Source organism: Euprymna scolopes, chromosome 16, assembly GCF_053919585.1.
Source record: "Euprymna scolopes isolate OS-2025 chromosome 16, ASM5391958v1, whole genome shotgun sequence".
Lineage (NCBI taxonomy): Eukaryota > Metazoa > Mollusca > Cephalopoda > Sepiida > Sepiolidae > Euprymna > Euprymna scolopes.
Genome location: NC_136497.1, coordinates 131,320,064 through 131,340,339, shown reverse-complemented (window position 1 = coordinate 131,340,339; position 20,276 = coordinate 131,320,064). Strand labels below are relative to the sequence as shown.

At 35.0% G+C, this 20,276-nt stretch overlaps 1 protein-coding gene across 1 annotated transcript in view; it reads left to right on the top strand.

Moving 5' to 3' along the window:
- Positions 1–20,025, top strand: part of LOC145296090 (uncharacterized) — a 76,640-nt gene extending 56,615 nt beyond the window's left edge. Inside the window, exons 10-15 of the mRNA XM_080142230.1 lie at positions 1,898–1,987; positions 4,655–4,846; positions 9,781–9,915; positions 11,247–11,336; positions 18,849–18,968; positions 19,539–20,025. Of these exons, the coding sequence (XP_079998356.1) occupies positions 1,898–1,987; positions 4,655–4,846; positions 9,781–9,915; positions 11,247–11,336; positions 18,849–18,968; positions 19,539–19,870 (959 nt within the window). The 3' untranslated portion in view covers positions 19,871–20,025. The remainder of the gene's footprint in view (positions 1–1,897; positions 1,988–4,654; positions 4,847–9,780; positions 9,916–11,246; positions 11,337–18,848; positions 18,969–19,538) is intronic.
- The last annotated feature ends 251 nt before the right edge of the window (positions 20,026–20,276 follow it).

Genomic DNA, 20,276 nt, shown 5'->3' with positions numbered 1-20,276 from the left:
TGTTGCCATATCTGGGCAGGAGCTGCCAAAAACAGCCTATCCTGCCTTGACAGAGTACAAAATAGACTTTGTGGCTTAGTGGGGGATGCCCTTTTCTCTACCCTGCAACCCCTCTCCCACAGAAGAGACGTTGCGAGCCTATCCTTGTTTTATCGTTATTTTCATGGCAGGTGCTCGTCTGAACTCCAATCCCTGGTCCCCCCTCGCCAATCTTTCATGAAAAACACCCGTCTAGCTGAATCCACTGTGAAAAATTTCCCCCACTCTATATCTGTGCCTAAATCAAAACGCGGATTCCATGAACAAAGCTTCTTTCTTAGAACTGCACGCCTGTGGAACTCTGTTCCGTCTGCCTGCTTCCCTCCGGACTACAACTTGGATCTCTTCAAGTCTAATGTTAACAAATTCCTAATGAACCGCCCCCTTAAGTAAACACTCCATCAAATCTCCACACTAACGTAATGTACTTGCAATAACCCTTATCCCTGAGTGGCTTCCGGGCCTTGATAAGTGGTGATCACTGTGTAAAAAAAAAAAAAAAAAAGTTATACATTTTGTACATTCATGTTAGTTTATTTTTAATCAGTTCATATGCGTATCATGTTGGTACAGTGGTAACATCACCAGCTTTGAATGCTAAAGTTTCGATTTCGATTTTAGCTGATGGCACCCAAGTATTTTTCTTTTAACTTTTGAAATCACGACTCTATATAATATATACAAAATCTGGACAAATTCAAATATAAGTGTATTTTGCACCCGGGCAAAGCCAGGCACCTCTACCCACTAGTGTGTGTGTATATATATATATATATATATATATATTATATATGATGAAAATAATGGAAATAGTTTTCCGACAAAATTGAGAAAATAAAAAGGAACAAAATGTATTATGTGTTCATCAACGTTTCGTCTTTATTTCATCCAGAGGAAGTCTTGAAATAAAGATGAAACGTTGATGAACACATAATACGGTTTGTTCCTTTTTATTTTCTCTCTCTCTCTCTCTCTCTCTCTCTCTCTCTCTCTATATATATATATATATATATATATATATATATATATATATATACTGGCTTGAAGTAGTTGCCTGTCTAGTCGCACTGATGAGCTGTGATACAGTGAAACAGTACTGTATGTGGATGACTATATATGTATATATATATATATCATTCAAACTATATCAGATTTTGGTACATTTTTTTACAAATCTGTTTTGTTTACGTAGAACAATTCATATATTCATATTAGATTCTATAAACAAAGTTTCTTTCTTAAAACTGCACGCCTGTGGAACTCTGTTCCGTTTCAACTTATTGCAATATGGTCGTCTTCAAGTCCAATGTGAACAAGTTTTTGATCATCCCCTTAAGTAATCCAATTGACCAAATTTTCACTACTAACGATTACTACTATTACGATATTGTTCTGTTGACTACCCTACACTCATTAACCCTTATCCTCGAGTGGCCTTAATAATTTGTGACTCCTTTGTTAAAAAAAAAAATTCTCTTTTAAAGGATAGGTTTGTCACAACAGCATTATTATTAAAGACTGAGTTTCTGTTATTTTATTTGTTACCGGAAATAAAACCGGGCAGTCTCGCAGAAACGACTTACGAAAAATATTTTTATTTTAATTAATATTTTTATAATTTGCGATATTAATTTATTTTAGTAGCATAAAAAACATTCCTCGACACTAAAGAAAATCTGTCTGAAAATTTCAATTAAATTCCTAATGTAGAAATATCGTTTTATTGATAACGGACGAACCAAGAATTACATTTATATAATGTATATATATAATATATATATATATATATATATATATATAAAGTGTGTGTGTGTGTGTGTGTGTGTGTGTGTGTGTGTGTTCATTTTAATACTTGCAGACGATGAGGAAGACCAACATGGACCGATATCATTTGCTGTCAGTGGTACGGTGATCGACGTGGAAGAAAGTAGTAGTGGCGAAGAGGATGGTAAGTTTTCAGTTCTTAGTTTTGACTTCAATTTGGGATTTGATGGCATATTTCTTTCATAATTGACCATATAGCAAGAACCGAACTAAAGCATCATCATCATCATCATCATCAACAGTAGCAGCATCATATCGGTTTAAACACCTGTTTATGTGCTACAATGTGTTGGATGAGTTTTAGAAATTGACTTTCAAACTAACCTACCTCTGACCAGGTTCCTTATTTCTCTCTAGTCCATTCTCATCGCTTCCTCCGATATTATCCTTGGCCTTCCCCTGCTGACACTGCTACCTCAACTGTTCTACATCTACTAACCAAAGAACTCTTATTGTTTCTTTCAATGTGATCAAACCAACAAAGTCTCCTGTTCTACATACACATCTCCCTATAATGTCCAGATGCTTTCTTCCTCTGAGATATGCTTGCTTTAAAAACTCATATTACGGATCCATCGCATCATTCCTATATCATTTCTCATCATGCAACACATGTCCTCAATCCTTATTGGCCAGGTTTCACTTCAATACATTATCACAGTGCTTTACACATGCAGGAATATCATTCTTGAACCGATGATGATGATGATGACTTAAACACTTAAGATGATTTAAATAAGAAAATTGAACATTTTTGATTTGTTTTATTATTTGATATTTTATGTTATTATACTAAACTAGAAGGCCTCAACACCCCCCACCCCACCGTTGCCCGGTCGTAAGATACGCTTAAATATGATATTTTAATTCATGCAGATTATGTATTTATTATTATAGAGACAATTCGTTATCAGTTATTATATTGTACCTAATATATGATAGTTAGATCAAAACTTTAAAAATTATATATGACAAGTTTCTACTCGTTATTATGTTAGAGTGAATATATAGTGGCGAGATCAAAACTAAAAAATATATATATGACATGAGTGCCATCAGCTAGAATCGAAACCAAATATACAACTCTCTATCCTCATTCCTTAACCTCTGAGCCACACTTATATATATAATATAAAGCTGAACGTCTGTGTGTGTGTGTGTGTGTGTGTGTGTGTGTGTGTGTGTCTGGTCATGAATAGGCTCCTATATGGTTGACTATTATAGAAAACTGATCACATATAATGATAGAAGATGTATCGAGACACAGGAATGGGTATGTTTGATCTGGCATAATGATGATTCATTAAAATTGTGGGGTCTGCGTACACGCCTGGTTCACAAAGTATGGAAATAAAAAAATTTTAAATTAAAAAAAACATTTACAAGTGTTTTTGATATAGATGTACATAATAATACTTTGATAAGTATGTTTTAACTTAAATAGGGATGGTATAATAAAATTGTGGGGTCTGCGTTCGCGCTTGGCCTCCATAGAATGGAAATAGGCACAAACTTTAATAAAGACTTTTCATATCTATCTGCGTAAGTATACTTTGATAATTATGTTTCAGTTTGAAGAAATATGGTATAATAAAATTATGGGGTGTTCGCTTGCGCATGACCTCCATAGAATGGAAATATGTCACAAAGTTTAACAAGGTTTTTTAATATAGATCCACAGAATACTGTGATAAGTGTTTCAGTGTGAACAGGTATGGTATAATAAATTATGGGGTTTATCTATTTTATTTTTACTTTCATCATATTTTGCTTTGGTTTTGATACCCCCAAATTCGAAGCTATCTCTTTACAACCCTTCCTTTTTCATAAGCTATCATACTTTCATAAATCAGAGTCCATTTTCTGTAGGCTGTTTTTGAACCCAGTCAACGATGGGTACTTTTGCTAGTATATATATATATATATATATATATATATATATATATATATATATATAGAGAGAGAGAGAGAGAGAGAGAGAGAGTGTGTGTGTAAAAGAAGCTTTGAGTAAAAAAATGTAAAAATAAAGAATGCAGTTTAAATAAGAAACTAATTTTAACCTATCGCAGACTTAGCACCTACATAATCCGACTTCTAAAAAGTTTATAATTACAAAAGAGAATTCAATTATATAAAGATGAAAAAAAAGCCTTAACTAAAATGATTAAATAAAAATAGACTTAGCACTTGCATAAGCCAATTTCTCAAAAGTCTGTAATTATAAAAGAGAATTTATATATATATATATATAAAAATGAAAAAGAAAATCTTAACTAAAATTTTGGTAATAGAAAATGGGGATCTTCAGCTGCCTAAAATGTAGCTGTTTTGGAGATTTCGGAGATTATATATATATTGCAATCTTTGCTTTTGTGTAACCTGTATCACCTAAAGAGGTCTCTAGTTATTGGTAACTAGCTGACTGAAACATGCTCATGACTGTGTTGCAACATATTACTGCTTATGTAAAAACAAATAAAGTATATATATATATATATATATATATATATATATATATGTGTGTATATATATATAATTAAAATCAGCTGCCACCCCTTTTTTAAATCATGGAATTGCCCAAGATTCAAGCAAGGGCGGTCGGACGGTCCACAGAGTTTTATAATTGTATACATGCGAGTCATTGTGGCTTATTTTTCTGAACATATTTTAACATTATAAGTACAATTTTTATGGAGATTACTCCAGACAAGACGTGAAGCCACTTACTGTAAGAAGCTAACATTGATGATGATGATGATGATGATGATGATTCACTTTTCGTTGTGTTTAGATTACCAAGATGATTTCGAAGATGAAACGGACGTAGCAGTAGCGGCCAAAAAGGAGAAGCAGGACGGACCAGGCAGGAAAGAATCGTCCGTTAAAGACTCCTCAGAAGATGATGAAGAAGTCGTTAAAGATGAGGATGGAAGCAGTGAGGATTCAAGTTCAAGCGGAACTGAAGACAGTGCTTCATCGGAAGGTCACATGATTTTCTTTCATTTTTTTTTTTACATTTTTCACAGTTTTTCTATTGACTTCGTTCTTCTACTATAACGAAGCTACCGCAATAGTAGGCTGTATTATAATGAGGTATCAAAACAGCGAAGTGATGAAGACCACTAAACCACTGAGTCAAACAAGCTCAAACAAAAGAAGCAGGAAATAGATAAGACAATTCTAATGAATTCATGCCTTTATGTTTTTATAGAAAAAATTGAGACTAATTGTAGCAAAATCCCGGGCGATACCAGATGGTCTTGCTTTTCAAATAGAGGAAGAGAAGGTAAGAGAGGGGTGTGATATTTGATCAAGAAAAGAAGAAAAATGTCCCTGGGACAAGAAAAGAAGAATATAATAGATAATAGTTGTTCTTTAAGCAGTTTTAATTTCCATTTTGTACTTATGTAGCGATAAGAAGAGGCAAAAATGTCCAGAAGAAATAAAATATCTCAATGGGAAAAAAAAATAAATAAATATGATAATGAGATTCTTGAGTTTGGCAGAAAAACAATACAGGATCGTTTTCTGGTTGAGTTTGGTTTGGAAAGAACAATTCAGATATTATGGAAACAATATATTCTGTTGAAAGGTATGTAAGGGATATGATCTCACTGGTTGACATGAAATTTAAGGTAAAAAAAAGTCGCCAACCAAATATAAAATAAGGGGATAGAGAAAGAAGTTCACGAGAGAAGAAAAAGAATATAAGATAATGGGAAAGAGAAAGAAGAGGTTCAGAAAAAAAAAAAGAAAAGTAATCTTCAAATGACAGAGGAGGGGAAGAGGCCAGTTTTATAAAAACGATTGTCTTTTTAGAATTAGGGTCTTTTTACTGGCTGGCATAGAGACGTCCACATCGCTCTCGTCCCCGCCTGGGGTGGGGTGGGGGGCAGAAACCTGCATAAGAGCTAAGTTGAAAAGCTCTTGTTCTTAGCTGGGAAATCAACTAGATGAACTTAAATTATACAACCTGCATCACGAAGCTCGGATCAAAGAACTCGACTTTAAAACAAGTGTACTCTAAATATCTTAAAAGGGTTTATAAATAATTATTTTGTTTGGTTTATATAAAAATGACCCCGAGTTTTTCTTTGTTTCTCGATTGCCAGCCTGAATGAGGATACAGTTTATTTCAGGTATGCCCTGATGCCAGATGATGAAGGAGACAGACTGGAGCCAGCACGGCCGAAGTAGAGGACGTTACCACTTGGACTTAGGGTCATGCACGTTTCGCGTGTCCTGAGCAGCAGAGAGATATTTTCCAGTGACCGGTGAGAGTCTGGTCACGCTTGAGGGGTCCACCACTAGACAAGTAAGAATGTAGCCCTGCTGGGTTGCATCTATGGTCCTGCGAGCCGGGAGCAATGAACACGGCCAAGAGTACATCACAAGTATGCTCCCGTGAACCAAGTTAGCGATGGATGCGGCCCAGCCCCAGACAACAGAGGGGGTTATGGTTATATAATAACATTGTGTAAAATCATTTATCTTTTTTAAGACAAGTTCATTCAGTTTGTGAAGAGTAGTTCTATCACTTCAGGGCATTGATAAAGATGTTCTACTGCATTTAATGACCCATTTTTCTGTCATGTTGCCGTGGCATATTCTGGCAGTGTTATCTATTAGGTGGAACACAGGAAATGATCTGTCTGTCGATCTATCTATATATATTATCGATATATCTATCGATCTAGTTATCTATCTATCTTTTATATCTATTTATCTCGATCTATCTATCTGTCTAACTGGCGAGATAAACACTAGATGAGATATGGAAATGTTTTGACAAAAGTTCTCAAAACATTATTGAGCTATAAAATGGACAAGTTTCACCGGAAGCTATAATAATAGCGGACTGAAAGGATGTGGTTGTTACCACGTGATCAGGTTAGCTGGATATAGAGTTGAAGTTGGAATTTGGACGTAGAGAAGAGCGGTCGGGTTAATGGTTGTCTCTGCCCCTGCTTGGGTGGGAGATAACATGTCCAAAAAAAAAAAAAAGATGGAGACTATTAGAATTAACCACAAGCAAAAGAAACTCACTTTCTATTCATCTGCATTCGACACCTGGAAAGTGAAATAAAACTAATATAAAAACCAACCATCGTTTTTCGAGTTAAATGCATTTTGTCCAACAGTTTTCCAGCTTCCCTTCCAAGAACAGATGAAACCCAGGTGGACCACAAGATCAACCTACATAAGAACACTCTGATCACGGAAATAACTCAAATAGGTCACAAACAGAACTTGGGTTCAGATAGTGAAGTGCCACTATAGACATTAGTAACAATGATACGTATACACACACAAACCGAACAACGTAACATATGTTTGATTAAGTGACTACACAACAGTAGCTTATGTAAACAGCTGAAATATGCCGAGTTCTGATCAAATTTTAAAACGCTAGAAAAAAAAAAAAAAAAAGAACAATTATTGTATGACGAAAAATGGAAAGATGATGCATAAAAATATAAAAATTCAGAACTTTAATAAAAAATATAACATCACTCAATCGGAAGTTTCATTAATAATATATTTTTTTAATGATACCAACAAATGAAACCATATTTTTTTGTAAGAAAAGTTGTTTTTTTTTTTGTAAAAATAGTTTTTGAATGTTTATTTTTTGTAAGAAAAATTTTGGAAAACATCTGTAATTGTTTTTTTTTTATTTTGTTTCTTTTTTTTTTGTATTTTTGCGATTTTTGTAATAAGGATTGTTTAATTTAATTTAGGGGATTTTTTTGTTTGTTTTCTCCTCCATTTTTTTTCTTCATCATAAGTACTACGAAATTAAGACTATGATTCACCATTAGGTGTTGGAACATTCCTGATCCTAATTTGCTGTAGGTTTTCCAACAGTCAAATACGACAGTGGTTCCTAGGCGGAATGTACTTTTTTATTGTGGCAAAGAGAGAGTTTTGGCGTTACGGTTTGATACTGTCACCAGAAAACCCTCCTTCTTTTTGGTGAGGTTATAATTTCCGAAGAGCAGCTCGAGGAGTCTCCCAACGTTATGTTTCCTCCTGTTGAAGAGCAATTTGTCAATTTGTCCTGGGCCTTTGATTTGCTGGGGATTCCTAAGGAAATATTCCTGGCAAATGTCTTTAAGAAAATTCTTCAAGTCGGTCAAGGTGTGTCCTGACTCGATACCACACTCTAACCTTAGATTCTTCTTAGTTGCCAAGTTGTGAGACAACATGTATATAATTTTGATGCCTCTGTTCAGTCTCAAGAAACGATGGATAAGTCATCCATAGAACCATGTGCAATTTTTTCTGCAATCCTACCATATTTGGTGCCAATAAACTTCAGTCTATGTTTGACTTGTTCGCAATTTTTTCTGCAATCCTACCATATTTGTTGCCAATAAACTTGTTCGCCAAAATTTGATTAGTTATAAATAAAAGAAGACAGAGGAGTTTTTTTTTTATTTTATTTTTTTTTTGTTTGTTTGTTTACTTGCCTCTCCACGAGGACAAAATTAGACATAAGGTCGGTTTTTAATGTGGGAGGAAAGCCGCTCCCCAAAAAGGGTCACTCGTATCAGTCATGAAGGATTTCTCCTCCATTAACAGAAACCAAAAAAATGAAGTGAAAAAAAGTGAAGTATAGCATCAGAACAGATACTACACTTTGGTCCTGATCTGAAGGCAGAGGAGTTTTTACCCTCACACTCAGAAGTCATCCCATTCTTACCCATAACAACGTTTAGTGTTTGGCACTTGTGATTTTGAATTCTTCATCTAATGCAGAGTGACGTTCCCAAAATGCTGCTCATTATACACTTCACCATTCTTTCTGCAATCCAACCGTACTTGTAAACTGAACCTGCTACCTCAACTGCTCTACATCTACTCATCCATGAACTCTCATCCATTCTTTCAACAGTCTGCACACATCTCCATATACCGTTTACATTTAATCTTCCTCTTAGGTCATCAGAACTAAGATTGTCTTTATGATTTGCGTTACACATTCATCATATAATTTTCATATCAGTTCTATTCATGCAACGCATATCCTCAATCCCCACTGGCCAGGTTTTACTTCCATACAGCATTACATTGTGTGCACATAGAGTTGGTTGGCGGTGGTAACGTTCTGCTGCTTAGTAACGACAAAAGAAATAGAGAAATAATCCTTGAGTAAAGGAGGTAATATCTTTGATGAATGTGGTGTAGTTTCATTTGCAGACAGACACCGCAGCTCCATTATAGTAAGGGGTATTTTTTACTTTCTTTCCACCCCAGCATTCACCGTTAAATTGACGACTTTTCTGGGTTTTCGGATATGCTGAAAACGAATATTACATTTAAATTTTGTGCAGATAAGCAGTTTTCTTAACATTAAAATCTTTATTATCCAATCTAATCCATTATGCTTTTACTGGAGGCCATGTTTTTTCCCAACTAAACAAGTACTAATGTGCATGCGTGTTACAAAACACCTCCCCCTCCTCTCCATGTTAGGAATGGCGAATACCATTGACATTTATTAAGTAATACGTAGAAGAAATTGCCTTGATATCCGGAAAATTACTTGTCTGTGTCAAATTCAAATGTGATATTCGTTTTCAGCATACCCCAAAACCAATTAAGTCGTCATTTTAAAGGTGAGTGTTAAGGTGGAGAGAAAGGAAAAATTTTGGTACTTGTGCATTTTTTGGTAGCATGCTGTTTCGAAAGCTATTCTTAACATGGGGAGGGTGTTTTATAACTATTCTATGCTTCCACCTAACAAGTTAATTAAAAAACAAAATATTGTGTAACTTGAATTTAACCTGAAAAAAACTATTTAAAAATAGTGCGGTTCCAAAAATATATAAGCACCAAAATATAGCTTGCAAGGTGTAGTGATTTATTTGGAAAACTACCTAAAAGGTATTTTTGGTGAATGCTATTTTGCAGATGAGAAAGAGGAAGGAGAGAAAGGTGACATAAAAGGCGAAAAAGAGGAAGCAATTCATGAACCGAAAAACAGGTCCGGCACCAACGACGAAGCAAGTTCAGTAAAATCCGAAGAAAGAACACTATCCGAAGAAGGTGATTGTTTTTTTTTGTTGTTTTTTTTTAACACTAGCATGCCGCCAAGCATTACCCGGTCATAAAATACACTTAAATATGATATTTTGATTAATGCAGATTTCGTATTTATTATTATATTATATTGAGCCAAGATATAATAATGAATTAAAAAGTTACAAAAAAAAAAAATGACTTTTGCGCCACCACCGAGAATCGAAACCAAAATGTTTAATTTACAGTTTACTTTGATGTTAATACCTAAGCTATGAAGAAATGTTTGCTTTTTAAAAGATGAACCAATTGCTATTACGTTACATGTGCATATTTGTAATGCCGTCGTCCCTTCCACTATATATCAGATCTTATCACGAAGTATGTAGTTTCTACACAAAAGGTCAACATCTCTATTACATTGTCAATTGGGATGCAAGTGGAGCATCCAAAGTCAGCTTCATCAGTAAGTACATTCATGAACAGACTCACTACATCTAGACTCACCATCTAGTTGGAATGAATGCATTTGATACCTAAGAACACTTCCAAGCACATCAAGTACTTTCGTGTGAAATTAAAAAAAAAAAACGGGGCCAACCATTTTGGAGTCGATAGGGAACACACACACACACACACACACACACACACACAAAGTGTCTTTTATATATAAGTAGATAGATCAATTAATCTTGGAGCCTGCACTTCCTAGCGCCAGCTAAGTTTTTGATTAATACTTGTACATCACTATTTTCCCAACCGGATCAAGTCTTTTTAGTTCCTTAATAAGCATGATACTATCAGACTTATTTCTGATTTCTAAGAAAAAAAATATATTACGTTTTGACTTTGATTGTAGTTCGCTCTTTAAATATAGAAACTTTTTTCCTATGATTCCTGTGCAAGGCCCCCACACCGATCGGAGGCCCTAGGCGGTTGCCTAGTTTGCCTATGCTTAAAGCCGGCCCTGGTGAGAGTCATCATAGAAGCAAGTGCCCACGTGTTTGTGCCTTGTGTGGCTCTACGTAAAAACGACAACAATAACGAACTTACCTTATCTGATGGGATCTGAAAGAGAGGTGCCATGAAGATTGATCAGAGTCACATGTTTACAGGTGATGTGATGAGGGGAAAAAACGGATAAAAACGGTGTAAGAAGTGAAAGAGGAGAAGGAAGGAAGGAAAGAAGGAAATGAAGTGAACAGCCATTTTGTTTAACCACTACCAGGAATCAACTGTTGCAAGACCGAAGTTATTTATTTATTTATTTTTTTTTAAAGGAAAAATCAGCATCTGAAGTTATTTCAACAATAAATGATAAGATCAATGTTACTTTTTGATATTTTCGTTTTATTCAGGCAATTCCTATGAAGATGATTTTCATAAAGATGGTGAAATCAACAATAAGAACGACAAAATCAGTGCGAGTAAAATAGAAGAAAATGAACGTAAGTATTTTTTCTGCTTTTCCGCAAGTGAAAAGGGCGTGATACATAAGTGCCAAATTTTCATAGACCTTTTGATATGACTTTTTTTTTTCTTTTTTTTGCTCAGTAGATTTGATTTTAAAAATAAGTCTCTTGCCTAATAACTTGATTATCTTTTTCGTTTTATTTTTTTTCCTTTTAATCTAGAATAAAAATTTAATTAATAAATTGGTAATTTTACAGTTTAATCAAGACATTAAAAAACGAAAATATCGAAAACAGTTTAAATTGTATGAATCCGTTATAGAACAAAGTTCTCCGAAAAAAAAAATTCACTTAATTTCATCGAGTAGTTTTTTTTACAGCAGAAAAACACGTTTTTATGAGAGCGCGTTGAAGGTGGCCATCTTGGATTTAAAAAAAAATTTGTTTGAATTTTAGAAATGACAAAGGGAGATAACTCCAGTTAAAGCGCTGACACCCCTCCCCATCTCTAATACTAGCTTTTCTTCCTAAAAATCGAACATTTTGCTCGGTATCATAACAAATTGTTTTTCCGCTGTAAAAAAACAAAAAAAAAAAAACTACTTGATGAAAGTAAGTGAAATTTTTTCTCAGAGAACTTCGTCCCATAACGGATACATACAATTTAAACTTTTTTTCGATATTTTCATGTTTTAATGTCTTGACTAAACTGTACAAGTACCAATGATTTTACTCTGTTACTAAGGTAGAGGATGAAGGTCGAATATTTCTTTCTTTTAATAATAAAATAACGTACCATTTTTTTACCATTTTAAAATGATTAAAATTTAAATTATTTGAAATGGATATTTACTGCATACATAAAAATGGCTGCCAATATAAAAATAATTCACTTAGAAATAAGTGGCAGTAGGAGTAATTATTACCATTAGGGGAATAAATCCTCCTACTTCCTATAAAGATCACTAAGAAAAAATTGAATATGAAGCCAGATGAAGTATGTTTTTTTATGATAAGATAAAGATTTTCATAAAGATGATGAAACCAATGATAAGAATGACAAAACTGGTGCTAGCGAAATCGAAGAAAATGAACGCAAATACAGGGTGAAACAATATAATGATACAACAATAAAGTTTCTCCCTAAAAAAAAAAAAAAAACAAAAAAAAAAAAACACTACAGTTTTATTTTGAAACTTTTATCGGAAAAATCAATTCAAGTAATTTGATTATGTAGTAGAGCTGATATGTTTTTAATGTAGCTGCCTTCAGCCTCAATCGCCGTCTCAATACGGGTGTGGAACTTGGAGCATGCCTTTTCCACAAGCGCTGGCAGGAGCTCATTGAATACTCAGTGGATAGCAGCGATCAGGCTGGCTTTGGTGTTGTGGGAGGTCATGTTGGTGATCTTCTTGATGTATGACCAAACAAAATCCAGCAGGTTCAGATCAGGGGAAGAAGGGAGTCAGTGAGAGAAGGGTACAAAGTCATAGCACTCCTGAACCAATAAGGATTCTAGACGTAAGGTTTACTATCATTATACTTTCATTTTAATATCCATAAAAGAAAATAAAAATGCAGTAAAATTGTTCTGTTTAGGGGAGTGATTTTACCTGTTCTGGAACGTGTAATCTAGTTATATATTAAAGTTTCCATATATACTTCTCTATTAACTGGACTATATTCTTTGAGGCAATTAATTCACTTATTAAAAGATGTCTGAATATTATGAAACTTTGAACTTGTGAGCCTGTAATGAGTCCTGTTGTTACACTCAGAGTCTGCCAATGGTCATCTGATTGCACTGGGAGATCATTACACTCTAGCACATCCAGGTACACTTTGGTGTTGACTTCCAAGCCGACATTGAAGATGTGAGGTGGCATGATGTGGCCCTCACTTGAAACCACACCAAAAACCATAACTGACTGGAAACTTTGTTTTCATCATTCTGGGCACGTCTCTGTTATTCATGGCAATCCAGCAATGTTTTTTAAGGGTGCTGGCAATGGTCCTGTTGTCATAACTTAGATCGGTAGAGAACATGAGTTGTACAGCAGTGCATCTCTGATCTCGCTCGTTGAATTTTGTGTCATTTTCAGACATGATAGAAGGCTCTTATCGCTCTTGGGATTTGTACACAACTGGCCAATAAGTAGAGTGTCTGCAAAAAAAAAAAAAAAAAAAAAAGAAAAACGGTTTTTATCAAAAGGAAATGGAATCGTGTCATCTTTTCTATGGCAACAATTTTATCATTCCACCCTGTATATTTTTTTCTTTTTCTTCTTTTTTTTCCGTAAGTGGAAATGATGTGATAACGGGAATATCATGGTGAGATTATTATTTGATAATTTCATTCTGTTACTAGGGAAGAGTATGAAGGTCGAATATTCCTCTCTTTTAATGATGAGATAATGTGTCATTTTTTACCATTTTAAAATGATTGAGATTTAATATTTACTGCATAGATAAAAATGACTGTCTATGTAAAACTATTTCACTTTTTTCGCTGATATTTTCGAAAGTCATCCCCTCTTTTCGATTGACTAGCCTTAATTTAAACCTTTGCCACTTTAGGTTTGTCGATAGACTCAACAGCAAAGACGTCACATTTTTTTTCACATACTTTTCCTCCTTTGTGGTACGGGTTCAAGCCTGCTTGCCAACTACCACTTTTTATTTATTTTTTTTCTTAATACACACACCTGAGCAACGCCGGACACCAGGCTAGTTTTATATATAGTGTGCCTAAAAGTTATGTTTTAGTGAAGAGAGGAAATGAGGATGTAAATGAAAAATGCATACATAATAAAAATGGAAATAAAATGAACCATTAAGAAAATAGAAGGGTCACCAGATAGTAAGTGCTACTTAAAACATAAACAGAGTTTTGAAAATAAACAAATGGAGACAACGAAAGGTAGAGGCCAATTTAGACGGTGATTACATTTTGTGTATAAGCACAAGAACCACATTTTTATATAGTTTGTGCCTAAAAGTTATGTTTTAGTGAAGAGAGGAAATGAGGACGTAAATGAAAAACGTATATGGACATGCATACATAATAAAAATGGAAATAAAATGAACCATTAAGAAAATAGAAGGGTCACCAGATAGTAAGTGCTACTTAAAACATAAACAGAGTTTTGAAAATAAACAAATGGAGACAACAAAAGGTAGAGGCCATTTTAGATGGTGATTACATTTTTGGTATAAGCACAAGAACCACATTTTTTATATAGTTTGTGCATAAAAGTTACATTTGAGCATTGAGAGAAAACCGAGTGTGCATATGAACAGGTGTGCATATGAACAGGTGTGCATATGAACAGGTGGGCATATGAACAGGTGTGCATATGAACAGGTGTGCATATGAACAGGTGTGCCTATGAACAGGTGGGCATATGAACAGGTGTGCATATGAACAGGTGGGCATATGAACAGGTGGGCATATGAACAGGTGTGCATATGAACAGGTGGGCATATGAACAGGTGGGCATATGAACAGGTGTGCATATGAACAGGTGTGCATATGAACAGGTGTGCATATGAACAGGTGGGCATATGAACAGGTGTGCATATGAACAGGTGGGCATATGAACAGGTGTGCATATGAACAGGTGTGCCTATGAACAGGTGGGCATATGAACAGGTGTGCATATGAACAGGTGGGCATATGAACAGGTGTGCATATGAACAGGTGTGCATATAAAAATGGAAATAAAATGAAACATCAAAAGAATAGAAGGGTCACCAAGTAGTAAGTGCATAAAGTAATGAAGGGTCACCAAGTAGTAAGTGCATAAAGTAATGAAGAAAACAAAATTTGGTCCTAGCGCACTTATTGATCCGCGCTATTTTTAAAATAGTATTCTCAAGTTTAATTAAAGTTTTATGATAACTGTTTTCATTAAATTGTAAGGTTAACGTACAGAATAGGTACAAAACACCCTACCCTCCACATGTTAAGAATGGCTTTCGAAATAATAACGTTATTATTTCAGCACGGATCAATAAGTGCACAAGTACCCAAAATTTTATAACAAAACATTTTTATACAAGAGCTACTAATATAAAAGTTATTTTCAGTAAATGTTCATTTTTACAAATTTGTGTTTAATAAAGAAAATTCGGTTAACAGTCACAAAGCTTAGAATTGTGTGAGTCAATATGTTCCTAGTGTGAGTAATATATACATGGGAGTATTTGGTAACGTGTCATTGTGTATGTGCGTTGGTTTACCTTGTTCTTGTTAATGTGTGTATATGTGTGTGAACTGCAATTTGTTTCTGTTCGTCTGACTGTTGCTAGTGTGTAAGAATGTGCACACAAGATGGAGAAAGCTTGTACGTGAGTCATCGAGTCATTTTCATCTTCTCCATGCCTGGCACAATGTAGGATGTTAAGCACATGTTTAAGGTGAGCCGGTTTAAAAATTCTGGAGAAAACTGATTTTGTTGATTAGGTCTTGTCAGAATTTCTAAGTTTGCACTGGCTTACTATTTTCACATATAAGTGTTACTTTTTGAAGTTTGGATTTGAATTCGCTGCAAATATTTTGAGCTCACATGTTTCTGTGAAAACTAACTTGATAAAGAGAGCAAATCAAAACACAGCAGAGAAAGAAATTAAAGTCATTTGCTTTTTAGCGTTGGTGCCACAAATTAAAGTAGAAGAGTGGTTCCAAAAGTAAAGCCTCCTATTTTGAGGGGGGGGGGCTAAAAAAGTTGAAGAGTTACGAAGAGGAGTGACCTTTTGTGCTTCAGAATTTTTTTTTTATATATAGGCACCACCATTCTCAATGCATTTTTGCCAGCACTGAACGATGGTTGTGCATAGGCACTTGGAGCATGCTTTGTCATACGAGGGTCGTTCCAAAATTGAAGTCTACTATTTACTCAAAAAGTTGAAAAGCTCCAACTAACTACAATCTGATTGTCTTCAAGTCCAATGTAAACAAGTTCTTGATGAACTGTCCCCCTTATAATCCAATTTACAAAATTCCCACTACTTATGTTTACAATGCGATAATCATATTGACTAATGTATACCCATTAACCCTTATCCTCGAGTGGCCTCCCGTCTTGATAAGTGGTGATTCCTGTGCAAAGAAAAAAAGACGGGAATTGTACCATTAAAACGAGCGACCGTTTGTGCTCTAGAATCTATTTTTCTACATAGTCACCACCATTCTTAATGCACTTTTGCCAGGAATTCAATAACTCATCTCTGCTTCTGACGCACGTCCATAACAGAGGTTGTTTTCTTGGGATTTCACACTGTCAATATCTACAACAGAGATGAAACTTTCAGTTCATGAATGCATAAGTTCAGTCATCATAACAATGCAATTTGCAATCTCTTCTGATTCAGTTCAGACGGAATAAAAAAATAGGAGGTTTTATTTTTGAAATGCCTCTTGTAGTTTAAACACAACATGCACACACAGAAAATGTTGAAGAGCTATGAAAACGAGAGTGGTACTATTAAAACGAGCGACCTTGTGTGCTTCAGGAATTCAATGACGCATCTCTGTTTCTGACACACGTCCATGACAAGTCTCACACCGTCAATATCTGCAAGATAGACATGAAACTTTCCGGTCATGAATGCGTAAGTTCAATCATCATAACAATGCAATTTGCAATTCCCTCTGATCTATTCGGGTGAAATAAAAAATAGGAGGCATTACGTTTGGAATGTCCCTTATAATTTAAACCCAACACAGGAAATAATTTATTGCTATTTACTACAGTTTTCTTTGCAAGGCATAAATTTCTTCCACACAGGCCAGATCTTCTTCGTGTATGCTGAGCACGAATTTTTGGATGATTTTGCCGGTTTATGACTTCAAACATATCCCTTTTTAACACAGCCCCCCATGTTCGAACATGTTTTCCCTCACATATACACACCCACATGTACGCACGCACATACGCACACACACGCACGCATATACACATCTTCATACACTCACATTCACGTGCATACACACACGCATGCTAACGTAAACACATGTACACACACATACGCACACATGGGAAACGTCACTTCCCCTGAAAGGAATTCTAGACATACGCAGTCAGAACACTCACCCCTATATAAAAGTCCACAACACCATTCAACTTCCTCTTTTCTTCCCTTTTTGCCTGGGTTCATCAACCAGGCAAGTTCGGCGTCCATAGCTCTTGGCTTGAAGACTTTTCCACGTGGACGACTGCTATCATGAACGCACGGTTTTGCTGAGGCAAACACTCCCTTTCTATTTCCCTTTCTACGTGCGGGACGGCCATTTCTCGTCCTCGACTTCATTCCTTTCTTTTCCACGCATGTAGTCGTCAATGCCTGAATGAACACGTGTTTCACCTAAACCATCTTATTTTCAACAGAAAATAAACGGCATGTTTATTTTATCCAGCAATTGAGTTTTTGTTTCCTTCATTCCATTTGTTTCATTATTTTCTTTTGTAGCGAGTTAGGATATTTATATCCTGGTCCGCAACACCCAGAACTATTCAAACCTGAATACTTTTTGTCATTAAAATAATTATTTTCAATCAAAACAATTATTCCAAACAATCTTTCATAATAATATGATCATATTAATAATTATTATATCATATTAATTAATAATTATCAATTATTAATTAAAATAATAGACGTGGCCTTTTACTTCCGACAACTTCTTCTAAAATGCTTCATGCATGCGTACATGTGAACAAAAATGTAATTTTTTTTTCTTTTACAAAGGAGTCACCGCATCAAGGATTGGAGGGCACTCGAGGATAAGGGTTAATGAGTGTGCAGTAGTTAATTGGAAAATGCCGTAGTAATCATAGTAGTAAGAATTTAGTAAACTGGATTACGGCTCATCAAGAATTTGTTAATGTTGGACTTGAAGACAGCCATATTGTAGTCATTTGCAAAGTAGGAAAACGGAACAGAGTTCCACGAACGTGCACTCGTGCAGTTCTTAGAAAGAAGCTTTGTTCATAGAATCTACATTTAGATTTAGGCACAGATAAAGAGTGGTGGAAATTTATTGATAGTGGTTTTAGTTAGACGAGTGTTTTTTTTTGTGAAAGTCAAGTCGGGTGGGGTGGGGACCATAGATTGGAGCTCAAACGAGCACTTGCCATGAAAATAATGATAAATGACATGAGGCCACAGCTCAAATATTTGATTGAGAAAAACCAACGTGATTTTTTGATTCAATGCATCGGATTTGTTCTAAATGAATTGGAAAACGCAGACAACAAATTTGTTGTCGTCCAGTGTAATCAGGTTATCCATTTTTATTAATAAGATTTTCTCAACGGCTTTTTGAAAACGATGACTTGCAGTTTAAATCTCAAACAACAAGCGAGACTATCTCAATAATATCAATTGGTACTAAATGTTGTAGTTCCTTTAAATTCGTCGTCTATTTTGAGTTGATTGTAGGCCGAGTTAAAATCAATTTTCGCAAAGTGTTTTATGTTTGTTTATTAATAACTTCCAAAAGTAAAGCCTCCTTTTTTTTTTTTTTTTTTTAACTCAAATTGACAGATAATTCCAGTTTGCAGAGTTCGAGTTTGGACAAGAATGGAAAAGGGGAGAAAGATAAGGACTCCGTGAAGTCCGACGACAGTTCAGAAAATACCGAGAATGAAACGAACGAGATTAAAGGTAGGTTTTTGTTTTTAATAAACTGTTTGTCTTGGTTAACCCAGTGATCTATGGAATTTTCCCGTCTGGATCCAGAAAGAAAAGCTGATGTGGCTCATAAGAATAAGTGCCATTGTTTCTTTGAAAGTATTTGTTTTTTGGATCGACAAATGCATACTTTCCTAATCAAAGATGGCAAACTGGAATAATAAAATTACTGTAATGTCGCAGAAACAAACAAACAAAAATAAGGAAGAAATAAAAATCCGACTCGACTTTTTCTTCTGTTTTAGCAAAAGGCATTTATTGCCGTTACTTTCCAGACAATGCCTGCTTTTTTTTTTTTTTTTAACTGTTCATTTCGTTTGCCATGAGATTAACAAAAACCTGCCGTCTAAACATCAGCTTAAAAGTCTCTCGCCGCCACCACAGGTGACTTTATACCTGGATATAATTAAGGATCATCACAACCTCTGCTGACAAGCTGTTCATTTGTGTTACTTAAAATTCAATATTTCGATTTTCGAATTTTGCTATTATAACAAAGAAGCACCCGTATTATTTACTTTTTTTTTTTTTTTTTTATCTTAGATTCTGTCGATTTACCGAAGCAGCAAGAAAAAGACACGAGCATCAAATCTAAGTCTGCGCAAGTAAAGACGGAAGAATCGGCTGGTAAAACCGAATCTGATATCACCGGTCGAAGCGATTCAACTTCTTCAAAGGAAAGTAGCAGTTCTCTGCCGCCAGCCTCGCGTAAAAAATCAAAGATGAAATCAGAGAGGAGACATCGTTCCAATAACCGCAAGAAGACGCCGGGAAGTTCGAGCGACTCGGATTCGATCGCACATCTTCCGGCAGAGCTGGAAGGAACCGAAAAGGCGAAAAACTGGGTCCCCGCCCGCCAACAAGAAACCCTTTAACTTTTCCTTCGTTTTTAACTTGTTATGGATAGAATATAAGTGGAGGCACTGGAGGAGTAGATTATTTGATGCCAGTTCAGAGTTCAACTTAATATAAAAATAAGTGTACGTACCCGTCAAAAAATAAAGATGTCATATTCCAAAAACCATATAAATTGATTAAGTGATTTTTTTGGATTTTATTTTAATATCAAAAAATTATTTTTTTTTATTTATTTTTTTTTTTTTTACGATTTTTAACAATTTTAATAGTAAATCGTAGCCATTGGAAGGCTCGATAGTTTAAATTGAATTGTCTCCCTTTATTTATTAAAATATGGCGGATCGAAACACAGCGTTTCGCTTTCTCATAAAATTTGATTTTCTTAATTTAAAAAGAAATACTTGATCAATTTATATGATCTTT